The 20,313-nt window shown below is 34.4% G+C and overlaps 1 protein-coding gene across 1 annotated transcript in view; it reads left to right on the forward strand.

The window, feature by feature from the left end:
* The window catches only part of Ca-alpha1T (Ca[2+]-channel protein alpha[[1]] subunit T), a 200,430-nt gene that overhangs the window by 143,196 nt on the left and 36,921 nt on the right, over positions 1-20,313 (forward strand). Inside the window, exons 4-6 of the mRNA XM_028304257.1 lie at positions 12,804-12,915; positions 14,509-14,642; positions 15,151-15,248. Coding sequence (XP_028160058.1) covers positions 12,804-12,915; positions 14,509-14,642; positions 15,151-15,248 — 344 coding nt within the window. The remainder of the gene's footprint in view (positions 1-12,803; positions 12,916-14,508; positions 14,643-15,150; positions 15,249-20,313) is intronic.

Genomic DNA, 20,313 nt, shown 5'->3' on the forward strand with positions numbered 1-20,313 from the left:
ATGCTATTATTGGCAGATCTTTATCAATAAAATATATAAATAAATTACAATATTTCCTACATAGTAAATTTAGATTTGCAATGGTAATTTCTTTAAATATAGTTTACTACTAATTCCCTGTGAACATAGATGAATAAAAGCTTTCATAAATTTCTTTTTTAGATGCGAGTGAAACTGACGCTATGTACGAGTAATTCATATTACCTGAATAGCAGCTAGGTTTTTTGCATTCGAACGAAGCACTGGTTGTGCGAACAATAGACGGCCTTTCTCTCTCTGCTTGGGATACAAACCTTTGAAGCCCGGTCCACATAATACAATGGGATTATTCATTAAATTCGGTGTAGCTAAGGATCGCGATTTGGCTTCCAGAATTTGCAAGAAGCCTTTGAAGGATTTGCAGATTTAAGCTTTGTACTGCAATTTAATTAAAAAACCGTTTTGAATGCAGCAAACCAGTAATTTGCGGAGGCATATTATATTCTCTTTATGGAACTGTTCGCCGAATAAGTCATTTAACTATTCGTTTTATACCCAAAACGTAAATACGAAATTCTCGCTATTCAACGCTTAAGTTCGTATATTATTTACGGTTGTTGTATTAATGAGAAGTGTGCAATAATGACGTTGAGAATTTTATTTAATTATGATATTTTGTGAATAATTTTTTCACGTATCAATTTATGACGTAACTGTGACTTTATCATCATCAGTCCACAGCTGAATGTAGAATTTCCCAATGTACAGAACTGAGTAGGTAAATTATTCGGCTATTCTTTTCCAATCACTTCCATCGACCTTCATCTTCCCAGAAGGCATCCTAGGAATTTATACTATTTCCAAGAAAGCCCATGTTCTGAAATTCATTAAGAAATATCAGACGATTTTAAAAGAATAAAATATTAAAACGGGGAGATCGGTGATTTGAATTCAGTGTGCTTTCCATGAGTTTACATACGGTGTGCTGGCTGTAACCTGTGTGGAGGTGTACTCGCTAGCGACTGCGTAAAAAAATGACATTAAATGTATGACATATTGTGCAGCGCCCCTAGCGGCTACATTCAAGAAATAAATTCTTCATGGATTTTTTGACGTACTCGTTAACGAGTACACCTAACGTAAACTCATGGTAAGCACACTGTATACTTAAGGGCGCTGTACAATCTGTCATACATTTAATGTCATTTTTTTACGCAGTCGCTAGCGAGCACACGTAAACGTAAACTTATGGTAAGCACGCAGAGCCGATATCGTGATGAAATTTTGAACCCAGCGCAAATTGGTTAATGTTACAAACAAACCACAAACACGTAATCGTAAGGGAAATGTTAAAATGTTATCTAATTTTCCGGCCCAGGATTCCGAATCATCCTCAACATCACACATGTTACAGTGTTTGCCGCGACGCCGTGCGTGAAGTTAAAGGTTGCGTTATTTTTTCCCGCCGAGGGCCAAGCCCTTTAACGCTCCATAGCGTTAAAGGGCTTGGATCCATTTTACAGGTCATTAGATTAAAAAGGGTAAACAAATTTGTGGTTGGTACAGTACAGCTGTTTTTGAACGGTTTTTTTACAGATTAGAGAGGTTAGATTATGTTTATTTAAGGAATTAAAAAATTTTTTAGGGTTCTAAGATTTTAAAATGGGTCCTAAACAATGAGATTTGACAATTTGACAATAATATCCACCATTACTAATAATAATGTATCTCCAAGTACTAACAAACAAATTTTATTTTATTTTATTTTATTTATCTTTTTATATTACACTAGCTTTCCGCCCGCGGCTTCGCGCGCGTGGACTACATTATCTACATATTTTACGGAACCCTATTTTTTTCCAAAATAAAATTAAGCCTATATTACTCGTGGATAATGTAGCTTTCGAATGGTGAAAGAATTTTTAAAAACGGTCCAGTAGTTTTTGAGCCTATTCATTACAACCAAACAAACAAACAAAGTTTTCCTCTTTATAATATTAGTGTAGATCAATTAATGTAATGTTTTATTCCGATAATTTTTCTCTTTAAAAAGTCAAATGAGAAATGGATTATTACTAATCTTACATCACAATCTCAAGCATCAAAGCAAGTAATTTTGCTTTAACGATGTCCATTACTTCCTCTGAAGTATTTGTAAGGAAACACCATTTGCCGTTTCCTACATTCATAAAAACCAATTTTCTAGAGCTGCCGCAATAAAATGACGATTCATATTCAAGAAAATGTATTTTTAAGTCGTGAAATGGTCATTATGAATAATTGCATACGCAATGATTATCATGTTGATTGTCGACGTTTATAATGTCTCTTTAAAAATGTGCTGGACAAACTTGTAGGTACACATTTTGGATAAAAATTGCAGTTAAGAGTTACAGTTAAACGCGTTCTGTGACAAAAGCGCCTGTATTCACAAACGATGCTTGCTTAAGTGAAGCAGCAAATTGAACGCACAGCGTTGAATAGAGCTCTATATTATTGGTTCGTGTGTCACCCTGTGTCCACGCGCTGTTTGTGAATGCAGGCGAAAGACAATAATTTCTGTTAAGTTTTCTAAATTTCATGCATTTTTGCTTTTTTAAGTAGGAATGGGGTAAGTACCCATTAATGGAACGAAATAAACATTTCTTCTTCTTCTAATGTTTATTTCGGTATTATATGCTTGTAATATATTTATCGTAAAGCAAATAAAGAAAGTATCTATCTTGTCCGTATGTGAAGTTTGGGCTGGGTTGCACCATCTTACCTTAACTTTGACAAACGTCAAAAATCTGTCAAACTCTATACAAAAAACACCAGTTATCGTTATAGTTACGGTCAAAGTTATAGGTGGTGCAACTCAGCCTTATTCTTCTCTTGTAAGTGAATACTCCCCGTGCTATCTTTGGAAACATCCAATCAATAAATCGAGTCGGGCTCCCATCCCCATATTTGCGCTGCTCAACACGATCTCGACGCGATAGTGTGCTCGTATTGTTCAGTATCAGGTTTCATATACGAACTGTTTGCTGAGAAGCTCTCAATCTCGGAGCTTGATGGCTATGAGTAATTTTGTATTGACTTTCGTTCATATTTGGCTAGTTTAGTAAGTGGTGGTTTTCGACTTGTGACTTCGAAATTGTACGGCATTAGATTTTAGAATAAGTCAGCATTTTAACATTCTAGGGTTACCTACAATCATCACCTAAAAAAGAAGACTCACGCACATTTTTTTGACAAATCACCGTCATAAAAAGCTACTAGTTAGGAAAATACTTAGAGAATAAGTAATGAATCGGTAGGTACCTACATATTTTATTATGGGATTAATATTATAGACCGCATGGGAAACTCTCAAAGAAAGTAACAGAATATTCATAAAGTGACTTTCCTCAATTACATTTAATTGCTAATTAATAAGGTTAATTAAAACCATTATGTGCTTAAGCCAGTACAAACGCTGGCAAGACGTAAACATCCTTTCATAAACCGTAGTGTTTTGAAAGCGGGGTGATTACTCATCGGAAACGGCTGACCCTGGCATTTTGGGTAACCCAGATACTGCCAGGTTGCGTAATGTAATGCATTCGAGCAGTTGCAATGTGCAGTTGCACGCAAAATATCGCGCGACTCACAAATTATTGGCGGTTCTAGAATTACCCACTTGCACTTTAGTACCTACCAATGAAAAATTGAGGAAATTCAGCAACTTTTCCCAAGGTCGTATTTTTTTTAAATGTGTGTGGTAATTCAGACTTCATGAAATAACTTGATTAAATAATTGAGAAAATCTCATCTAAATTTGTATACCTACTCAATGAAACACCCATATTATTTAAAATCGCACCAAGCTAAATTAATATCAAATTCGATAAAATTAAAAGAGCAGCAACATTTTATGTTAATGATTTCCCAGGAAATCGGGCAATCAGGTAAATGGCAAACAAAACGCGGACAACACAACAGCTGCAGGCACCGCCGCAGTGTGGATTTTGCATCATTCGAACAGTAATTTGACACTGACTGGCTGGAAACATCAATTATTTTTAAAAGCAGTTTTTTAAGTTTTTTCAAAAACTTAAATAAATCGATTGCCTCAGAGTGGTGGAAACCCTCTTTCGCTTCGGTGCTGCGTTTTTTGTATCAGTTTTATAAAACTGTCATAAATGCTACTTTGTCTAGGGACCCAGAGCTGTAGATCTTAGATAAGCACACGCTAGACCAATTTCCTATTTGTAGTGCTTTTATTACTTAAAATCACCCGGAACTACATCCATTATAAGAGTACTCACAACAAAACTCGACCAGCAAACCTCAATAAAAGAAAGATGGAGTCAACACAGAATATAAAATTCACAAGTGCTCAGAAAGATGCCAAGGGCGCGGGACAAAAGTTCCCAGCTCTCACTCGCCACGCCACGAGTGCTTGAATCGAGCCACGATTGTCTGCAAGTACTTATTACCTCAAAGCCTTCCTTTGAGCTTCCACCAAAATTAAAAACGTTAATTCTCACGAATTTGATGAGTGCTGTGTTATTGCTAAATTGACAATTCTTCAAGGCAACTGTAAATGACCACGAAGTGCTTTTTAGACGAAACACAACTTTGGGATTATGTAACACCAATAATGAACGGCTTTTATTGGGCTTTTAATGGATAATGGTGATATGAAATAAAATATGTATGAATTTATCCTACTCTTTGTTGCATTCAACAAACTGTATGGCTGACTGAATGATTGGCTAACTAGTAGAGACTGTCAGCATTAAGTTAATTTAAATTAATTGATTTAAATAAGATATTTAAAAGTTATTCGTTATCAAAGATAACAATAATTTTGAACATTGGAATCCTGACATCATTTACGCTTTGCATCACGTGCTTTATGAAAGCTTTTATGTTGCTTGCAAAATGCTGATATCGACCGCCATTAAAGTATCGTGATCAAACGCTGCGTTTCATTCCTTGCAGATGCCAATGGCACAATTTATGGCGTACGTTTCGGCATTAGGGCCATAAAGTCGCAAACGACAATTCTTTCACTTATTTAGCCGGGAAACGACACGACACGACATTGGCGGGCAATACCGACGTGTGCCTACACGCGATTTCAGATATTTTAACGGCACTTTTATGACCGGCTGGAGCCGCGCTGACGACGTCCAACGCAACCTGACCCGCGCATAAAAAGAGATTTAAGTGTAATGAAGCAATCACGGGGGTCTAAATCTCTAGACATCTGTCGCGGAAAGAGTGGTCGTAAATCACCAAGATGCATTGGTACGGTGACTGACTGAACGACTGAATCGTTGAACGAAATGCGAGTTCTGAATGGATTGCAACAGTAAAAATGTCCTATTTAACCATTTCAGATAATTCAGACTCATATTAGTTATGTTAAAGACTAATTTAATGAGTAGGTACGTATACTTCACATAAATGTTTTCACCACCAACTCATCTTAATAATTATCTTCACTTACTAATGACGTCATAACCCTAAGTCTCATATTATGTAAATGTATTACTAAATACTACTTACTCGGTGTTTAGGCGCTCAAAGGTGAATGATCCACCACAGATTACATGCCTTTGTCTAGACTTGGCTGGCAATTAGGAATTCCCTTTAGTGTCTATTGGGGACGTATCTTGATATTGCTTGATCTTACTTGTTTCAAATTAACATCACAAAACTTGCTTGTTCTAATTTAGAATAGGTAACTAACTGAAAGGACAATGTTCGTTCTCCATACATTGTTTGCCTAAGAACCAACAATTTTGACATATTACTACCCGAAAGCGAAATAATACGATTCTGTGTGTAAGAACAGTGATTCCTGATGGACACTTGCCATAAAATTAATGATTAAGAATATTAAATCACAGCGATTTTATAATATGTCGTTTATGACAACATGGCGTCTAATGTATTAAGTGAATGTATGAACACCGATTCGCGAAAAATGTTTTGTATTGTCGTCACGCCGAGTCGCAGCCAAATAGTATAAAATAATAGAACAAGTTTTAGAAATACAACTCGGCATTCCACTTTTATAATATGCCCACATATTGCACGTAAATAAACAACATGAATCGTAGGTTGTTTCCACCCTTGTCATCTGACACATGAAATAAACTCCTATTGTATTATAGATATCGAAGCCGAATCGTATATAATAATAGAATGGGTTTTGGAGATCACTCGGGGTTCCACTTTTATAAAATACCTACATATTGCATAAAAATAACACGAATCATGAGTTTTCTTTTCACCATTTACATCTGACATGAGATAACAAACTCCTATCTCCATGACTACCGTCGTAGTCTATGCCAAAGACTACAATATTTTAAGCAAGAAGTTTCAAACCTTAGCGGCTACGGTAACCCCTGGGCCACATACATCNATGGACTCCCAGCAATAAAGTACGGTAATGCCTCGTACAGATTTTATCGGCAAAAATTATGGAACTTGATAGGTTTAGACCATGCCACGTACCAAAACGTCCGGAAGTTGTAATAGTATTATAGAATAAACGTTAAAAGACTTATTTATTTAATTTTTCAATGCTTAAGTGTCCATTAGAACGAAAGGGTGCTTAATGTATTAAAAAAAATAGAAAATAATTATGATGGGTTAATGTTTTTTGGCGGTTTTTTAGGCGGTTTCTGACAATGTCCTTTGAAATTAAGTTCATGTTACGTATCTCTGAATGTCTCTGTACGCAAATAATCAACTTAATCCAGTTATTTCATATGCCCATTTTTATGTCCTATACATTATAGGCATTATTTTAAAGAAGTGCTTACTTACAATTACTTATCTATAGGTCAATGTTTTTGAAGACAAAACTGAAGCTTTCGCAACACTTGAAAAACTACTTACAATAAAAATCTAACCCAATTTTTATCTTAACAACATCTAAGCCACCTCACAATTTCTACATCAAGATCTGCTTAGAATATTTTAAAGGATTTAGAGGTCCTAAGCTTCAATTAAATTCTTTTACCTAAACGTTGAGAGGATAAATCCTGTTCCCCACGTTACTTAGCACTTTAATCCACTTAAGCACAAAAAAGAAAACATATTTTTTTAGAAATCTTATATTTTTCCCTTTAGAAACCATTATTTTTCCATAACTTTCTCATTAGCTAATTTATTAGTGTTTTGAATTACTGTAACAAAAGTCACAGTCATCAACTAATTGTCCAGCCATAAACACAACATTAAAGTAAAATAAACACAATAAAAAGATTCACTGCCTCATAAAATCATAAGAAAATGCTTTCATTTGATTACAAACCTTGACCTCGTTGATACCTTATGTCATTTATGTCATAGGGAGCTTCCTGAGCCCATTACGAAGGGCATATATCTTGGGAATGGGCGATAGTGGGCAGTCGAATGGCGCTATCTGACGGGTTTTGGCTAAGAGTCACCCGTAAACATCGATTAAATGTGTGTTTTGTCGCACAAGATAATTTTCTAGCGAAACTGATGTTTGGCCACCGTAAAAAATACTTAATGTTATTGAAAAGATTGTAGTATTTTCGATGAAAACTTTGCAGAAAAAAATATACGTAGTTGTACAAATACCTACTCTACTGCTTTTTAAAGATGAAGCCTATTTAGGAAATTGATAAAAAAGTTCTATCCTTTCTATTAAAATCTTTTCTTCAGCATATTCGTACGGTTATTTTTCCATGTGGGCACGTACTAAGCATTAGCAGTTTGTTAAGATTTTCATACTCTTATCAAGCATCATTTTTATCAAAATTGTTAACATTTCACTGTTTGTGCTGTCTCACGCCATCAACCTTAGGCATGAATATTCTTTAAAGAGTATTTAAATTGTATACCTTTTAAACAACTTTTCCAGCTTTTCACAAAATTTATTACTTTTGAGCACACCCATCTATTTCCCACCACTGAACAATTCCATTTTTCTTGCAATTTTTTGTCTGCCTCCATTCGGTTGATTACGAGTTTCAGACGGATTGGTTTTCACAATCTCAAAATGCTTTATTTAAAATATAGAAAATGTAATTCGCAAGTCAGTAGTAAAAACGCTAAAAGATTTTTAACATATTAACAGTTCATTACACCAAGTCATGACATTTAACTGTGTCTCGTTTGTGTACAGATCAGCTAAAGGGTTAAATCATTCCGCATGACTAAATTTCATATCACACAAATTTTCAATTAATCGTCCAAATGAATGAATTCAAGCTGGGACTGTAATAATGCGAATTGTTATGATGTGATAAAAGCATTTACCGTATTTTGATTGCCTTCATACATTTGAATGGTCCATAAATTTTAACATTGTGCGTTAAACAAATTACTGAATTGCCGTAACTCCCTTTGGGTGTTATTTGAAGCCAAAAACGCAAGTCACACGAAATTGCCTGAGCTTCGAACAATCTTGCTGATCCCAAATTATTCAAATGATTGATCTATCGCTTCTGATCTTTTCCTTTTAAGCTTTCAGGTGAGTCGATTCAGATGTTTTAAGAACGAAAACAGTTTCTCAAAGGGAATATAATATTCTTGGTTCTTATATCTAGAGGCAAGAGCGTCATAATAAGCTTAACTGGCGACATATTACCTTCCATTCTCGTAATATTTCTGTTCATTCTAATGATATCAATTTTATCATTGAGTACACTTTTCATACTTGATAAAAAATAGATGTTAAGACACTCTTTATTTACAAAACAATAGCCTAGGTGTTATAAGGACCTTATAAATTCATTCCTAAAGTTGGGACTTCAATTGCTTTTTGACAATTATAAAATTAAAGGTAGGTGGTATTGATAATAAGTATTTTAAAAGATTCCAGACTTCCGACATTATGCATAAGCCATGTGATACGTAGGTATGTATCTGTACTACTAATATGTTCCTTATAAATTGTCACATGATAACATACATAATTTAAGAGTATATTTGGTAGGTTACTTCCTGAAACGGTCTATAAGCGCGTAAGTCACAAATTCTTTACCTGAAAAAAATAATCTCGCATCCTAATTGTGGGAACACGTGTCCCACTTAAAGGGTTTACAAGCAAAGAGAAAAAATAAAATATTCCCTTTGTTCTTCCCGTTTAATATCCCCGTTATTTGGGTTTCGCGTTACTCCATTGTTGTTTCAACCTAAACGGAAATGTGTGTGTATAGTTCCAGAATATTATAACGGAACAAAGCTAAGGTGAATAGGGATATATCCTCGTATTTCGTTATCTTGTCAGGGGGCTTTTAAGGGTTTATGTTTGCCCGTGTTTTATCAGTTTACGGGTTAAGAGTTGGAAGTAATGAAAATAATATTATGTAGGTATACGTACCGTTTGTATTTTCGTGATGAGAAAGTTCGAGGATTTAGAACAATACTAATAACTATCGGCAGTGGTGGGGCAAGACCTAAATTTGATGTGGGCAAGACAGATTTCGCGAGGCCTTGTTCTGTGGCGACCTGAAGACGGATTTTATGAATGAAATAATAAAAAAAAACGGGTCAGTGGTCTATTCATTGACAGTTTCTGATTTCTTGATTTAGTGATTATTTTTAAAGGAATATTGCGCCAAAGAATAATGTTCGCCACTTAAAACCGTGTTGTTGCTTAATTTTGAGTCTGATTATGGCTGAATTTGTTTGGAAAAAAATATATTTTTATTTTTAACTACATTGTTTAGCTATCAAGAATTTATATTTAATAGTCAATGTTTGCATTTATTGTCGTATTGTGATATTGTCATCTCCACCTTGTATACATTTTTTCAAAATTTTTGATGCGCGAGGCCCCTTGTACCGCGAGGCCGTAGGCGGTGGCCCACGTCGCCCACGCCTTACGCCGCCACTGAACTGTCTATCGGCTTAACGTAAAGCAAAAAGGATAACAAACAATAATACGAGTAGGTAATATGAGAATTGATTCATAACTTTGACTTGCTATTAATAGATTATTACAAAATCTGAATAGCTGTGAATATAATTATTCTATTGAATATTAATATTGTTATTATAAGTATAAGATTTTAAAATTTCGCGTTCCATTAGGCCTAAGATGCGGGCCGTGATAACTTTTATCGACGTCAATTTGTATGGGCAAAATCGATAAAATGGCATGATAACCGCCTATCACGGCGCGCATCTCAGGCCTACATTTTAATTAAAACAGAGAAGTGTTGCAGCCAAAACGTCAAGCCGTAAGTAGGTACTTACCTACAATGTATTATGTAACTGATATAAAAAATAATGTCGTGTTGAGACCCGTGTTTCTCTATTTTACTAGTATTAATATTAGTTTTGTCAGACAGTACTTACTGAACAAATAAAAATAATTTGTATCAAGCTTATGAACGCAGCTGAATCAATGAATTGAGTTGAACACTGAAAGCACACAAAATTCCAAATGATGTAAAAAATGCAACAGTTAAAACAATTGTATTTTAAACAAATGTAAACCCAATGTAACCATTGCGCCGCCCGCCCAACCCGCAATGATTCCGCCCGCCCAGCCTGCGAGCCGCAAACACGGCACGCCGTAATCAAGCTTCCGTTGCACTAATTAATGCAAGCAACACAGCTCGTAATCACTAGCTAGGGCTTTTAACGGGCTAGCCAAAGAGTTGCGTAGGAGTAAACAACATGTTATTGAAAACTTCAAAAAATCGTAACAAAAGCTTAGGAAGAATGTACCTACTTTAGATGTCTCCAGACAGAAGTACCTACTTAGATCGACAAATTCATCTTGAAAAAATCGAATTGCTTATGGTGGGAATCGACCCACAATTTTATTCAAGTTATTAAAATTTAGTAAGAGATACGACTTTACGCTAGAAAATTGTAATAACTAAACAAAAAACTTCTAGCTATTATGGTAAGAGCTTTTTTATAAGGAATGTGGATTAAATTACCGAAGCGGTAATGAACAAGCTATGTAGCGTTAATAAACAGGCGATAGGGAAAAAAATGTCGACTTTAGACTAGGTAGGGAACGTGCAAAAAAAAACGATCATGGCTCGATGAACGGACAATTAAATCAGCTATAAAGAGACATTGGGTGCAAGCTGCTATTATTAAATTGTCCTCTTGAAGATCTATGTTAAATTGATCTCTATTTTTCATCTGTGAATAGCCAAAATGATGATGAAAGCTGACTGGTCGAATGCCTCATCACAGCCACACTGTTCCCATTCTTCCCGTTTATAATAGCAGGATCCGTTTGGAGGCCCATTATTTAAGCACCAATGAATACACCATAGCCATTGTTACGGTAGGTATAATTACGGCTTTTTTGTTCTCCAAAGATTGCGATTACAAACCCTGGATGTATTGTGGACCTTTTTGTTTACTAACGTGCTTGCTCGTTACACGTCTAAACGTCACTTTTTTGCATATTCGTCAGCTCAAAGTGAAAGTACTTTGTCATCTTTAAGTTTAACTAATTACGAGTATTTTTTTTTTACCCTACGTTATAATACATCCTGTCTTAATTAATTAATGATAATCTCGTTTTCTTAACGTACCTATAAGAATGCTTTTTCAATAGGTACTATCTCAAGTAGTAGGTACGTATTATAAGTTTTCTTTTCACATTTTCTTTGTCTGCCACTCGATTCGAAGTAATTTTCGTATACATACTCGTATAATATAATTGAGTGAATAGAATATACCATCAAACAATCGGAAAAACAGCGAGGATCTCAAAAATTTAACATGATGGGTATGACAATATTACTTTAGTGTCTAAACTTCAATTTACCAATCTAGTGTAGTTTGGCCTTCGTGTGCTCATAAATAAGGCAAATAAACAAACTAGTGACGGAAAAAAACATTATTTTTCTTTATCGATAGTACGAATATCATACCTACTTGTTTCACAGAGCAAAGAAACCTGTAATTTATACATATAGTGGCAGTATTTATAACCCAGTACATTTAAAGTTAATTATACGAAATTCAAGTTAAGTAATTAAAAGTAAAAAGCGTGAGCGTTTGCACATTTAATTAAAACTTTTGAAAGTAAAATGGAGAATTATTTTTATAAAAGACATTTATCTAGAAGTTTGTGGTCATTGCACAGAACGCTAAACAGAACTTTAATGTTTTATGACATCTTTTGCGAACTCGACAAAAAGAGGTCATAATTCTTTCTCACGACATAGATTTTTGACTATATTTAATTATTAATTGAAGTGTCAAGGTGTGATACGTTTGAAAATCTAGAATTTGTATTTAATAACACTTATCACGCTGTCTTACGAAAACTTTGTCGATAATGCCATTTATCGATACATGTACAGCCTTACTAACATCGAGGTCGACTTTCGTCCCCCACACACAACCTTACACATTTCATACCATATTTACTGGCACCGACTCAAGTGTCTTGCTTGCCTCTAAAACTAATATAGAGTATCAAATTTCAATGTTTACGAGGGAACTCCAATAAAACTTTATACAGCGAGGTTTTCCTTTTGAAATATCTTTGAAATTTTTTGAGGTTTAAGTAACAGTCTCTGTAAATAATTTAATTGATGGTTAAACAAACTTACCTTAAGTAAAGTTTGACCGTAGTTATACGAGTCGCCTGCATCCGTGATTTTCATATTTACAAAGTTATTTTCAGGAGTGGACTACCTAATAATTATATGAAATTCTCGAGGATGCAGCGATGATGTACCTACTCGTATAATGGTTAACAAACATTGAATGTTCTCTTGATATCGATAACCGAAACTATTCTACTTAAAGCATAGCAATTTTCATTTTATTTATAATGTTTCATTGCTCATAAAGACGATATTTCCTTAACTACCTTGCACATGGTTCGAGAGGATATCGATGCTGGTGATCCTGTTCAACTGCGTCACTCTAGGGATGTACCAGCCGTGCGTGGACGATCAGTGCATCACCAACAGATGCAAGATATTACAGGTATGTCAAAATTTATTTGACTGTTACAGTCAAAACTCAGAATCGGTCATAAAGATGATTAACTGGTATTTTTTACTAAACATAACTTCGTATAAATTTTGACTGATTGGTAGGTATTTTAAATCGGGCGAAATAACTTTTGACTGGTTGTTTGCAGTCAAAGGGGTTTTGACCCATTATGAGTTTTGACTGTATCATGACTATTGTTTTGCGCTTTACTAGGTAGCGCAATCTTATTAATGATTGACAGCCTTATCTACATTGACTCTACCTTAAAGAGTGCAAGTGATACTTAATTTTCGTACCGGTTCAGCGCTCAGCAATATTGACGCCACTGTTTTAGCCACTTGTATGTAACAGGTATTAGATAGTCTACTTTAGCATCAACTGGTGAATGCTGACTGGTGAATATCTTATTATTGTCAAGGAGAAAAATAAAAGATATCTGTGAGTGAATTGCCAGTACCAACACGTACCTACTGGCAATTGCAGCAATGAGATTGGATAAAATAACTTTGTCAGTATCAATAAATTGTAGGTACAAGTATAATTTCGAATGGCCTTCAAATAATAAAAACCTTCCTTGTCATATGTTTTTATTTTTATTTTACGAGTAGGTATGTTACAGTAAATATTGAATAAAAATATGCATTCGCAAATCAAAGAACAAAAGCAATTCATGTTGGTTTCAACCAACAACGCTTGGATGCGAAGCAGATTAATAGACATTTTGAAATATTTGATTCTCTTTCAGTATCCATTTAGCGCTGACATAACCAAAAAAAGAAACTATTGAGTTCAAACCAAAAATTGGACATGAAAATAAAATCAGCTTTTCGGATATACTTTAAAGCCTCGTATTCATTGCGCATTGTGATTAACCAGAATACATTTCAGTGCAATATAAAAACTTTAGAAAAAGCCGACGTTTTTATTAAAAATGTTCATTAATACTTAATGGACGTATTTATGACGAAAATTCATTGATAACGTATTTATGACGAAATTTTGTACTCAACCAATTAAACTTTTATCAATCTCCAATCAGGGAGGTAAAAAATCCTGGCTGGTAACAAACTTTAGCAAACCCTGATAGCCAAGAAAAAAAGTTAATAAAACTTTTTTTTATAAAATATTTTTTGGTTAATAAAAATTGTTGCTAGCCAGTGTCTTGCAAAAAAAGAATGGTTTAAGTGGGAACGCCAATATGCAAAACCTCCTTTAGGCCCAGTTTTTCGATTCGTAGTTAAAATAACAAATTGTTAAATTTTGCTACTAATGGTTAAATATTAACAAAATGTTAACTAGTAGTTAAAAAATGTACTAAAAGTCAAGCTAACCATTGTTCGAAAAACATTTTTTTCTGATATTTAACCACTTGTCATTTGACATCTGTCAAACTTGACCATTGGTTATTTTAACTACGAATCAAAAAACCGGGCCTAAGCTGTTAATGATGGTTATTCATTTCATTAATATTCGATTTTCTATAAAAATATTTCGAGTATGTTTACCTAGTAAATAAGAATACGTAGATACTATTTTAAATATTCGTCCTGAAAATGTTCTTACGGTTTCATTTTCTTATAACAGGTTTTTGATGACATAATATTCGCGTTCTTCACCCTGGAGATGACGATCAAGATGGTGGCAATGGGAGTTTATGGGCACGGAACCTACTTAGCGGATTCCTGGAATAGACTGGATTTTTTCATCGTTATGGCTGGGTATGAAAAACTTTCGAATATTTTTTAAATATTTAACTTATAATAAACAGTGTGTATTTACTTATTTGCAGTGCAATGTTTTCTTAATTTATTTATTCTTAACATTTTCTAATTATTTGTTTTACTTTGATACTTGTATCTATCCATTGGTCCATTAGGAAAAAATATGTAGAGGTCGCATACGGATACGGCTAAACTCCTTGGTCACGCACCTGGCCACTAAGAAAAGTTTTCTTTTTCATCCGTCAAATTTTCGATCCTCAGTTGTTTTCCTTTGAACTTTTTCGCCAATCATATTTTTCGACTCGAGTTTTTGTTTTAATTTTAATGTAGTAATTTGCTGTACCTTATCAACAAGAACGATATTGACTGAAAAGAGTTAAGTAAAGCAAAACTATGTAGATAGTGAAGTATAAATTGAATTGAGTAAAGTTAAAACAAAATGTATTCTAAAATATTTTCTATCAATTCAGATAAACGTTTTCCTAACATAAATCTTTTATTTCAGAGCCCTCGAGTATGCCCTGAACGTAGAAAACATAAACCTATCGGCCATCAGGACCATCCGAGTGCTGCGACCACTGAGGGCCATCAATAGGATACCAAGTAAGTTATGGCCTCCTCCAAACAAATGGAACGCATTTCGATTGTCATTTGTCATGGTAAATGACCCTTAAGCCACATACAGACTCCACGACATTTTTCTACTATTCGACTAATGCAATATCGCTCTATGGGACCAGAGAAGTTTTCGTTAAGCTGGTTGAGGACCCAGAGCTAAGATAGATAAGAAGCTAATTTAGCTGACGCAGTTTTCCATAGTTTGCAATCTGCAAACAACTAACTACCTATGGGAAAATGCGTCTGCTATGGTAGCTACGCTAAACTTAGCATAGCTCTTGGTCTGCAATTCGCATTAGACAATATATCATCTCATTTTGATATTATTCTTCATTAACTGGCAATGGATTAAAAACTAAGTAAATATTTTTTTAATTTCAAATATTAACCTATTTCTGCCAAGTTTATTTTTACAACTCGGCATTGAGTTTCAAAGATAAGGGTCTGGTGTGGTGTACTGCTTCTGAAAGGACATTTACGGCCTTAGTCGTTAGTAATGCTTATTAGGGTCATGTTCTAAAGCGCAAAGGCTGTATGCGAGCTTTACAGGAAAACTATGTAAAAGTACTCTCAAATAGGCAGGTCGTATTAATTTTAACCTGATAAAATGGGGTAGTGTAACTTGAGTTTTCGTGTTAAAAATAGGTTCCTACTCATTTTTGCAGGCCCCTAATAAAAGCTCTTTAAATAATATACTTTCATGGATTTTTTTTTTAACCAAAGTAATACAATTACTGAACTGTCATCAGTTTTCCCGTTAAAAAAGAAGTTATTTTACGACTTTTATTTCGTAGAAATAGTTTGACCTTTATCACGGCCAGACGTCTTGTCTATGACCAATAAAAATTCAATCAGATCGAAACAGACTGCTAACAAAGACATTCCTGACTAGTGACACACAGTCGTAAAGTTCCAATAAATCTCACGGTCCGGTTGCTGAACATCTGAAGAGTTATGTGGATTTTAATTCTACTTCTGAGGAAGCAAGGATTTGTTTTCTTAGCTCTGCTATTGCGGGTTGGCTAATTTAATTGATTATGTAACTACTGCTAGGTTAATTAAAAGTCCTTATCTCTACAATTTTAATGATATCACCAGCTTGATAGTTACATAAAATAAACAAGCTATAACTTAGCAGTGTAATACTAAATTTTTCACATTTTCAAGAGTGGGCCTCACCCAACACTAGCTTTTGTAAAAATAAAAAGACCAACCACCGTGATTACAATAACTAAGTAGCATAATTAAGAAATTTTGAATTTGAATGCCAGATCACGTCGCTCAGTGCCACTACTGAGTGCTTTTATACACTTTTTTGAACTTAAAAACATATTTTTATATAATTACCATCGCCGCAACTTTGTGATTATTCGTGACAAAGTTTAAATCACTTACTCACCTAAGTAGGGAGCAGAGATTGTAATAATTCGAACTCCGAAACCGCTGACTTTCTTTCGCACTTAGTTAAGCTCATAAGACGATCAGGAGCTGGTTGTAGCTTTTAATTTCTGAGTTAGGAAGGTACGCTGTTTAAGTTTGTTTAACTTCTTAAAGGATCTTGAAATTGTGATAGTTCTGTTGTGATAAGTATTACGGTGGTTTAGTGTTATTCAGACACTAACAGAGAGCAAAATATTTAAGAAAATGGATACTTCATAAGGTTTTCATTTGTTTTCGCAATTTTCGAATTTTCTGTACTAAATTATTATAGCTAGGCATAAGTAGGTATTACTTTTCCAACGCTGACTTACAAAGAACAATCACTTGAAAATGTAGGTAAGGTACTGTATGTATTACCTTATACAATGGTTTGACACACATAAAAGTTTTAAGGACATCCTTTACTTAATTTCCTTAGGATATAAGAAATGTTTAATGAAAATGACACATTTTTTCCATGTTTAAAACTTACCTAACGTTTTTATTTTCTAGAACAAAAGCAATTTTAACTATTTCTACCGCGTTCATTTGTTGAAAATATCTTTGTCCTTTATTCCCTTCGTTCCTAATTAGCAATAACTTTGCTGTGGTGGTGGTGTCACCGCCAGCTGTCGCAAACGCCTAACGACCGGCCATCACAAGCAACAAACAAAACTACAACACAGAAATTTGATAGGTACTTACCTACAAACAATTATAATAAAAAATAACACTAAGTAGTAGGTATTACAAGCGATATAATTTGCCTTATTTATTTTAAAACTGTGAAATATATTCGTAAACATTGTATGTTTATGGAAAACAAATATTTAACAGCCTGTGTAGAGCTTACACATCGTGTGTCAAAACATTCTAAATTATGGCCAATTCTATAATTTTATTTTCAAACGTAAAATATCCCTACGAGCACAGACCTTTTTAAACAGCTGTTCACTTGAACACTAGTCCTGATACTGACATTTCATAAAGACCCAAGAATAATTTCTAAAGAATATCCATTACTAGCATAACAGGGCTCTAATACTGGAAGGACCTACTTCACCAGAGAACTCTTACACCGAGTGCTCTTTAAATCTCGGAAGTTAGAAAGACATTCTTTATTATACCGTAAAGGATGACATTTCAAAGATATTAAATGCTACTGGATATTGCTAGTTTATTGAGAGCAATTCGTTTTGTAACGAAGCAATAATGCTCATTTAGTTTTAACTAGCTGTGCGGTATTTGCACTCCATGTTTGTAATAATTTATTTACAATCAACCACGATCTTTCATTTGACATGCATCCAATAGCCAATATTTTAGCAACAATGTTGTGATGATAGTAAAAAAACTAAAAAAAACACAGCACCAAAGCTGGAAAAAGTGCTCTAAGGAATTTTCTTCTATTTTCCTGACAAAAAACTTTAATTTAATTATTGCTGCACATAATTATTTAATTGTTAAGTAATTACCTACCTAAGTATCTGTTATTTGTCCGTGCTAAGAATCCATTAAGATAAGCACGTAACAATGTAACAATAACGGCTCAATCAATACATTCCTTGAACCAATTAGCCCCGAGCACTTTAACGAATCTGCCCTAGCCGTGTCAATCACTGTCTACCACTATCTAACCCGCAACGGGTTAAACTTTAACCCAGCATAGCAGGTGTACGTCTAATAGACACGGGCGTAAATCAAAATTTGCATTTCAATTTAGCGGAATAAAAAGGCACGTGGGGACCATAAATCTTGGCCCAGGGCAAATTAGTGCCGATGTGTGTCTAGCCGGCGCGCGCTCCATTTAATTTGTGGTTGGGTTGCATTGCCCCAGTTGTTTGCGATGGCGTTTTGTGAAACTTTGCTTTTAATGAAACGGGTTGAAATGATATTAATTATTACGCTCTTTTGTCAAGCAAGTTTTAATAATGTAAATAATTATTCTTATAGTTGATTAAGTTTTTGTTTTATTTACGATACTTCGTGCCGTAATAAACAGTTTATGGAAGATATTTTACGGATAATTAAACAGCATTTCATAGTAAAATAATAAGCTGCATCCAATTTCATCTATTGACTGTTGTAATATTATAGCGATGTTGCTATTACTTTAAGAATAGCCGTAACTTAATCATGAGTTGAACTACATTGTCTATTTATTCGTATCTTGACGACCTTTTGTAGGGAAACTTGAGAACGGTGTTCTTTGTTTGAAACCCAACGTTTAGAAGCGTAAGTCGTGACCGGGGCACGGGGCTCAAGGGATCCCATGATTGATGGGGTTCTATTTGATTTTGAAGACACCTATTTACTTTTTCTTTATTTGGCAAACGTGGATGTAGGGTGTGGTTCTAAAAACGGCTAAGTTAAGGAAAAGTGTGAAATTTTGTTAGCAGATTGATTTTCATGTAGTACTAGAGACCTAATTGAGCTAGCTAGCTAGCTATTTCTGTATAATGGGAAACTATAAACAGCTTAACACAGTAGGTATCCGTTTGCCAAAATAGCTTAGTAGAACTGTATTTCAAGTTTTCAGAAAATTTAACAAGTGTACTGAACTATGTACGTTAATTACATCCACCCTGCTAGTGCCAAGTAACTTGGCCAGATCGCCACATTTCTTGAAACTCTTGATACATTCTTATAACTTAAAGCATATTAGGCTTATAACAGGGACGGTTTTGGCTCATTTGATAGAAAGATAGCTATGAACGTCACTATAATTACTAATTACTCAGGCTAGTTAACAATATCAGTAGTGAACCAATCACTACTAGAATCATTAAGTTAACGGATAATCAATTTGATCACTGTCTATTCCGATGTGCAGTGTGTCATAATAGCCTATTTATATTCATAGTGGTCGGTGGACAGTGCAGATAAGTGCTTGGATATTAAACCAGTATGCGAGGGGACTTTATTACGTAGGTACTTACTTGCCTTGAAAATGATGAAGCTAATTCCGATATGAAGTCGTTCTATGGAATATGAAAGCCTATTTAGTCCAAAAGATAAAAGATGTCACGTCGTCTTTATATCAATATCATGCTTGAAGAAGAGAAGATTTACTTTCAATACAGACTGATAGAACAATAATTTTTTCGGTTGCATCAACATCGTTCTAGTGTTTGTAAGTCTCAAATCAAAACTGGAGCAAAACTTGAATGTATTGTCCTTTGTATAAAACGTCTGCCAATAGACCAAACAAATCCGCCATGACAACGGAAATACGAGTACTATCACTCTCAAGAGTAATTTCAATAATTACACTTATTTTTTGTATAAAATGATGTTATACGAGTAGGCGGGCAGGTACTCTTTACTAGCTGGTATAAAAATACTCTAGGCTAACTTATTGAAAAATAAGTAGATATTCCGTCGTTTTTATGCTCCTAAAAGTAGCATTAGTAACATGCTTAATGTAGGAGACGTGTTTTTGGAGCATTCGAATTTCAATTTCAATTTGAATACGAAATCAGGCAAATCATATACGAATCCCTATTCGATTTCTGCAGAATCGTATGCAAATTGAAATTTGGATTCTACAAAAATACGTTCCCTAATCAATTTATTTGCTTATTGATTTAGATTTTAGGGTAAAAATATTTAAATATTATATCAGCTGAAT

The sequence above is a fragment of the Ostrinia furnacalis genome, unplaced genomic scaffold, assembly GCF_004193835.3.
Source record: "Ostrinia furnacalis isolate ACB-3 unplaced genomic scaffold, ASM419383v2 OfSCF1409, whole genome shotgun sequence".
In the NCBI taxonomy this organism is placed as follows: domain Eukaryota; kingdom Metazoa; phylum Arthropoda; class Insecta; order Lepidoptera; family Crambidae; genus Ostrinia; species Ostrinia furnacalis.